Raw genomic sequence first — 8,006 nt, forward strand, 5'->3', positions numbered from 1 at the left:
CCGGGGGCTGCCTGTCCCCGCCACCGTCAGGGACCGGGCCAGCGGGGTCAGCGCAGCCCAGCCTGCGGTGGACGCCGCATCCCGGCGGCCAAACGCTCCCCACCGCCCGGCGGGAGCTGCCCTGGGAGGATGCTCCACCAGCCCCTCCAGAGAATGCTTTATCCTCCAAAATCGCTCCCTCCCAGCGGCTTCCACCGGCGCGGCGACCCCTCCTCCTCCCCTCCTCGGGGGGAGCAGACATTTTGAGGCAGCGCATCCCGAACGCCCGCCGAGAGCCGCAGCGGCGCGGGCGAGGCCTCCAGGCTCACCTGCCAGCTCGTCGGGCTCCAGCCCGCTCTCCGCGTCGATGCCGCACAGCACGAAGTAGTGGGCGAAGCGGCAGGGCGCCGCGCCGGGCCCGGGGTTGCCGCTCCCGCTCATCCCGGCGGCGGCTCCGTGCGGCGGCGGCGGTAGCAGCGGGGCTCGGGCGCGCCCGCGGGCCGGTCACGGCGCGCCGCCCCCCATCCCCGGCGGGGCCGCGCAGGCGGGCACCGAGCGGCGGCTCCGGCGGGCGGCAGAGAACGGGCGGGCGGCCCCGCCGCTGTCAGCTGAGCGGGGCGGGGACGGGCGGGACACGCCGCGCTGTCGGACCGCCCCCGCGGGGCATTTAAACCCTGCGCGGCCGCCCCCGCCGCGGGCTGGCGTTCCCGGCGTGTCGGGCGAGTTGCGGGTGCCTTTGTCGCCCGTTGTGTCCGCGATTGCAGCCTAAAGCTCCCCCGCGTGTGAGCGGGAGAGGTTGGCTTTATTTAAATAAAGCAGGAGATGGTGCCGCTTCCTATCGGGAATGTCTCTTCCCCCCCCGCCCCAGGAGGGAGCTCCCGCAGCCCCGCTGCCGGAACGCGCCGAGCCCCGCCCGGCGCCCGGGCTGCGCTGAGCGCTTCCTGCGGGAATCCTGCCGGGGAAAGCGGCTGCTTCTCCTCCGCAGCCCAATGTGCAAGTAGCAGCCACCACCCGCGGCGGATGGCTTTTGTGCGCTCTCCATCCCCGCGCCGTGATGGATGGCACCCGTACCACGTTACGGGAGAGCTATTTCTTGGCTACCCGCACTCAGTTTCAAAGTAAAAATCTAAAATGTTTCTTCGTTCGTAGTTTACTTAAGATTTACTGGCCATTCTGCCGCGTCCAGAAATAAAACAGCATTATTTTACCCCCGCTGCTAGAATCCTTCTCGTTAGGATCGCCCGATGCTAAAATACTGGCAGCTCTGTCCGCGAGCGGCACCTACTTTTAAAGGGGCAGAGATGATTCTTTTGAAGTTCTAACGTTTTCTTCTCCAAAGTGATAAGATTCCCCCCCATGTGTCAATAATTCTGACATCTGAAGGATGTCAGATAAGGATATCATATCATTCAGTATTTTCAAGTATTCCGGTATTATCCAGTATTCTGGATAGCATATCATTCAGTATTTTCACTTTTATCCTTTTGTGTTTCATATGTTTGTTAGTTTTGGTCCATGCCACCTGTAATAATTACAGTCTTGTAATTTTCTTACTGTGGACTCCTGTGACCCCTTTATTTTACCTCTTAGCAGTGTGAATCACTTTTTTTTTTTTTTTTTTTTTTTATGGTGTACATTTGTCCTTGTTCAACAAGTGCATTTGATAAGAAAATGCCTACAAGGAAACTGATAATTCATCCACCTTGTGTCATTTTATGGAGGTACATGGAGTAACTGTCTGACCTGGAAGCCACCTAGGTCAGCATCTCTCTCTCTCTTCATCCCATCAAATTAACAAATTTTATGCCCTTTTATTTCTTAGCTTCCTCTAGTGTTCTAGTGAAAGCAGACAGGAGCTAAACTAATTTTTTCCCTTCCCAATAACCCCAATCTTCAATTAAAAAAAATTAAAACATTAAAAAGAAGACAAATCCTCTCTCACAATCCCCAATTCTTGTAGTTGCAGCACTCAGTAACAACCTGAACCTTTCTGGAGCTGCAGAGAAATTTTCTGTGAGACCGGTAAATTTCTCGACTTTGCACCAGAGCTAGGTTGTTTTATTTAGTTTGGTTTGTTTATTAACTTGTATGTATTTGCTTATTCAGCTTTGGGTCAGATGGCAAGAGCTTGACAAGTCAGTCTCTGACTCTCATTCAAAACCAAGTGCTTATATTGTTAGTATGTTTGTTTTTTGAGGCCCAGTGGTATGGATGCCTCCAGGAAGTCCAAGACAGAGGCTTCATCAGCCTCTCTAAAGGATGCATGAGTTAAGGCTGCTTCTAAAAATAACCCAAAAATTAACACAATGGTTCTGACCTTTTTACCTTAAGTAAAAACCAGCTGCTAGCTGGTTCTAGATTGCTTTGGTTTAGCTGTCTTCTGTACACGGCATTTTTTGCTTTAATAAAGTTCAGTGCACAGATGCCTCAATCTCAATAAAGTCAGTTTACTGCATATAGCATTAAAGAAGAGGAAAAAGCACAACACATGGGATTGGAGGTGTAAAATTAATAAACTCATTCTTCCTGGGTTAACTGTGAGGTTGAGCTCCCACTTCTATATGTGCAGCTGTCACAGACGCTTTTTTGTGGGGAAATTTTGTGGGGGCACTGATTTGTTCTCCTAAGACAACTGATCTTCTGGGCACAAGAGTCATTCTAATGAAGCCACTCAGATCTTTTGCCAAGCAGTGCCATCAGACCCAGCTTGCCTGGGCTCTGGTAAGCCATGTTATGTCCTCAGGATTGTCTCACCTAAACCCCTCCATCTAAGTTCTAATATTTCCCTCCAAGCTGATCTAGCTTAGGTACTGCATGCTGCCTTTGGGTATCTCTTCTGCGCTCTCATGGGTTTTTTCCCACCTCCATCCTGGCTCTCATCCCAAGGAATCTGAAATGTATTATATTTTAGCAGAACCTAGGCATTTTGGTTCTCCTTTCACCATCCAAAAACACCCTGTGCTGATCACCAGTGCCTCCTTAAAATGGCTGCCATGCTTTCAATACTTCTGCTCTACTTGCAACATCGAGGGCTTAAATTTTACAGAAGTCACAGCAGGTCCACGAAGGTGCTGTGGAGCTTCTTGCAAGAGTGAAAGAAAAACAGAGATGAGGCCTAAAAGCATCACAAAATGCTGCACATACTAGCTAATCAGGCAAACGCCATGAGAAAATGTTTGTACAGCCTGGGAGGCAGCAGTGCCTGATAGGATTGTGCCATGAGACACATCTAGGATGATCAGAGATAACTGGCTGGGACTATGAGTATTTTTTCCTTTCACCAACAAAAAGTGTTAAAGTTCCACAAGGGATTTGAATAGGATGGGTGTCCTCTAATCAAATCATATCAACGATAACCCTGGGGAGATGAGGTTTGTCCCTGGCACAGCAGAGAACAAAGCAGTGTCAGAACTTCTTATGAGTTGCTCCAAGGAACAACTCATGGGATATCAAGGGATAAGGTAGGACTGAGGATTTCAGACTAGGACAGGCACAAAAAACTTACTAGCATAGACCAGATCTGCCTGTGACCTTTCATTTTGGTCTGTTCTCCCGTGGCAGCAGCTTTGTTCCTTCACCAGCTGGATTGCCACTGGTACAACAAAGCAAGGGAAGGTTTTTGGCTTGGCAGATTTGTTCTTCCTTAGGTACTTGTATCTCTAGTTGCCATGAATATTCCTCTCAATGTCAATTTGGTTCAGGTTTCCCTCTCCGTAACCTCTCAGTGAGTCTTTGTTCCTCAGAACCTGTTAGTTTAAACTGGGTCAAATACTAACAAGCATGTCAGCTAACCCTGCCCTTAGGATCTGCCATAAAAGATCAGACCATCAAGCTCTTTGTCCTACTTCTGCAAGAAGCCAATGCCCAATGCTTCAGACAGGTGGAAAAACCTGCTATTTAAAGGTTATGTTCCTTCCCCTTGCTGTAACACTCTTGCTTCACTTTCTATTTTCTTCATTGCTCCTCCATGAATTGGAAATCATGCTGCTGTGATGGATTGCTCACTCCTCCACACAGCTCCACAGTTCCCTTTCTAAGATCTTTCACAAGCTGCCAAGCCACATTGATTTTCCATTGAAAGCCTCTCCTGTTCTACTCTAGTATCTATGGGGTCATGAGATCCTGTAGGATGGAAGGAAGGAAAACCACTAAGATGCAATATGAATGTTGGTGATGCTCAGGACATTCCAACCCTCGGCTGACTTTCAGTGGAGCAGCGTTGTCAACTCCTTCATGAGGAGCTGGATGTGAATTGTCATGGGATAAGGATGGGTTGAGGATGGACTGCAAGACTGAAATCCAAGTCATTCTGGCACAAAGAGCAGAAAAGTCTACAGCAGAAGCTGGAAAAAAAACAGCAGCAGAAGATTTTATAAAGAAGTTCATAAAGAATTTTCATTCTCTGAGCTTATGCAAGAAGACTGCTTAGAGCATGGGAGAAGTGTTGGCTGCCTTAGGGTCTAAACCCAAATAAACCATAAGGGATAAAGCAAAGAACACTTCCTCCAGCCCAGTCCATCGTTGCTTAGAAAGCAGATACTGCAGGCACATATTCTAATATCTTATCAAATTATAATACCATTAAAGCAAGCAGCTCACCTTCTATAACTGCCTCATATCTATAAAGATTAAGCTTAAATAAAAGCACATGGTTTTCCTCTGCCACATTGTGTAATTATTATTCATCCAGCAGACTTACAGATAAAGTAAAACATGATTATTTTCCAGAATCTCTGCCATAAGACCTCTGAAGCTCTGGTGATTTAAAATTTGAAGGTTTTGAAATCTCTAATTCCCTATTGTAGCCCATTTTATTAATTTTGTGTACATTCGTCACACACATGCCCTTGTATTGCAAACATATATGGATGCATTCCACTGTTATCTGCTTTCTGATAGAATCCTTGAGGGAGAGGTTTCATGAGGCAACTGAAATTATGCAATAGTTTATTGCACCTTCTTCCCCCCTCCTTCCTGGGACTGGCTCTGTGCTCCCACTGCTTCCTTCACAAACAAATCTGTAGCCTTGTCTGCCTCTCCTGAGTGCATCCAGTTCACCATCAGCAAACAGATCCCAAAACACAGGCAGGGATGGAACTGTGTTGTCCATTTTCATTCACATCATCATCATGCTGCAAGCCAGGCTTCTCAGCATGCAGCTCATCCCTCTGCTGAGGGGGCAGCTCTGCTTCAGGGCTGGCCTCTCTGGCCTTTCAAACCTCCTCCCATTCTGAATCAGCCTCCTCAAGGGTTTAGTCTTGGAGGGGGGAACTGACAGCAGGCCCCCAAGCAGATAGGGCACACAGAGGTCAGACTTCACACACTGCCTCAGAAACCACTCCTAGGCAAGTCCTGTGGTTGCCAAGCCTGGTTTCTGGAGGTTTTGGAGCTCTTTCCTCTCCCCAAGTTCAGTGGCATAGTATGGCAAAAATCTGTGGTGATTCCTGCCATTTTCCTCCACTTCTGCCTGTAATTCTATACTGAGCTTGTGAGATGCACCTTCTCCTGCCAAGACTGCTTGCTCCAGTCCCTCCTCACTCCACGAAGTCAGGAGAAAGATCATATGTAACCATTACCTTTTGTATGGTTCACTGCCAAGATCCTTGGGTCAAAGACCTTATTTTGCTCTGAGTAAGGTACACTTCCTGCTCTTTGGATGTACAAGACACACAGACTGTTCCCACTGTTGCTGAGATAAAACCTACTGAGCAAAGTACTGCTTGGATAAATCATCAGCATGTCATGCAGTGATGGAGGTGTTGTGCTGGGACCATCAAGCTAAAGCAGGAACACAGAGATTTCCATCTATCTCTGACAGCATCCCTCACTCTCTGCATGACCTTGGCCAAATTGCTTGTAACCTGACTTGCAGAAGCCCCTGTGCAAATCAGGTCACTGTGTTTCAACTGCCCTCAGGAAAAGAAAGCAAACACTGCCTGAACATCTGCCAGGCACAAAGCTCCATTGTTCCCCAGGCTGGCCCGATGGCGTTGCACCAGGAGGCAGATGCACCTCTGCAGGGCAGCAGCCCCGAGTGCCTCCAGCCACGCTTCCCAACACCATCATCTGCTGGCAGATGCCTTTGACACCAGGCCTGGGATGAGGCAGGCATTCAGTGAGGACAGCAAACCTCTGTTCTTCATTTCAAACTAATTTCTGCTCTCTGCTGAAGGTGTTTGTTTCCCTGCCTCCAAACTCCAATTCCTCTCTTTTCAGTGCTCCAGGACTCCAGTCCTTTACAAACTGTTTGTTGAAAGACCTGAGAAGGTGGAAGAGTCTTGCAACATAATACAGCTGCCCGTGTAAAGCATGAGGAAAAGGCTGTGTGCTTCTTTCTAAAGCACTAGAGCTTCAAAGGCACATATTGTGGCAAGGAGAAAGGCATGAGGGGATCCTGGCAAGCTGTTTGGACCACATGCCCACAGCAATATTGTCTGCAGTGGCAGGGGTTCAGGCACAGCTGTGTCAGTGGTCTGTGCTCCCAGTTAGATCATCTCTGGCACTGGGAAAGTTTCCAGAGAAGATACATTCAGGCTGTCACATCTACCTGAGTAACACCGTTGTGTTCAAAGCCTAGTCACAAATATTGCCTGCCTTTATCTCAGTTACCAAAAATCAGGTCATCCCATGTCTGCCAATACCAGTGGAAGCGTGAACCAACCCCACTGGTTTCAAGTGCTCTGGACAAAATCTGTCCATGAACAGCAGGTAATCCCTTTGTCAAAATGCCTTTGGCATTATTACAAATGTAATTAGAGTCTGATTCAAACTTCCCTTTGAAGCCTCATTCAGTAAGAAGTGCCAGACACCCTGCATCTACATTACAATGCATCCTAGCACACTCGAAAGCCCAAGGGCATGCTAAAGAAATCCAAAGCCATCGAATCCATAGCCAATATACAACATGCAATCAAGGACGGATGAAAAGTATTTCCTGCAATGAATATGCATTGTGAATTGTTATGTCATTTAGCAAGGACTGCCTTTGCTCTGTCCTCTGTGTTCACATCATTGCAGTGCTGTTGTTCTGAATGTTGAAGCAGTTCATACTAATCAAGGGTATCTTTCAATTCCCCTACTAGCGCTTTTAGCAAAAATCTAAACATTTACAACCACAGGTTCAGCCAAATCTCTCTGCCACTTATTCCTCATGCCCAACAACAGCACATGTCCTTGCAGTATTTGTTGCTTAGGAGAGTTACTACTGACAGCAGCCACACTGCAGCTTTTCTCTGCTGGCTGACTGTGCTCGTGCTTTACTGGAAATCAGCTCTGAGCCCACACAGAGGAGCTCAACCAGAAGGACAGAGATCAAAGCAATTTGCTTCTCCTTGAACATCATATTTCTTAGTGACTTCCTTGCAAAGCAATAGTCACAACTTCTTTAAGCCCAGATCCATGCTGAGCAATTCCAGCAGTTCCCATCAAGCACACCCTTTGCGGGTGGGAGCATTTGACACTGCCTAATGTGGCAATGAGCTAGCTCAGTACCTCCCTCCAGGCTAAAATTCAGCTGTTGCTGGGAAAACCCACTAAAAAAGTATTTTCCCAGCTAAATCAGAGCCATTGGCTTCCTGGTGCTCGACACTATCCAGCAGGGATGAAGGCAAGAGATGACCTTTGGTGCCAGGCACTGTCAGAGTGTCTGGTAGCTCCAACTCTGATGTCAGCCCATGGGTGACATTGAAGGGACCCAGACTGGAAACACAACCTTGGAATGGCCTGCTGGGGGTCCATGAATGGACTGGGCAGGACTGTGGAGAGCTAGAGACCAGCCCTGCAGTGACATTGCTTGGGCAAGGACTGACATCCCCAGAGGTGCTGAAATAGGGTCCTGGGCTGTGGGTAGGGGGTAGGGAGAGCCAGGGCCAGTAAGACCCATTAGTGCCTTCAAGGCCCTGACACTCAGCACACACAGCTGAGATGTGCTGATTTCAGTGGTGGAAGTGCTTACCTTCTTGTCTGGAAGATAACAGAGCCTGTATGTTTCATTATTCTTGGGCCATTTATTCATATTGAGGATTAGT

At 48.3% G+C, this 8,006-nt stretch overlaps 1 protein-coding gene across 1 annotated transcript in view; it reads right to left on the reverse strand.

Annotated features, from left to right (window-relative positions):
- Positions 1-420, reverse strand: part of DENND5B (DENN domain containing 5B) — a 105,818-nt gene extending 105,398 nt beyond the window's left edge. Inside the window, exon 1 of the mRNA XM_066549614.1 lies at positions 309-420. Within this exon, the coding sequence (XP_066405711.1) occupies positions 309-420 (112 nt within the window). The remainder of the gene's footprint in view (positions 1-308) is intronic.
- Positions 421-8,006: the final 7,586 nt, after the last annotated feature.

The sequence above is a fragment of the Molothrus aeneus genome, chromosome 5 (assembly GCF_037042795.1).
Source record: "Molothrus aeneus isolate 106 chromosome 5, BPBGC_Maene_1.0, whole genome shotgun sequence".
NCBI lineage: Eukaryota > Metazoa > Chordata > Aves > Passeriformes > Icteridae > Molothrus > Molothrus aeneus.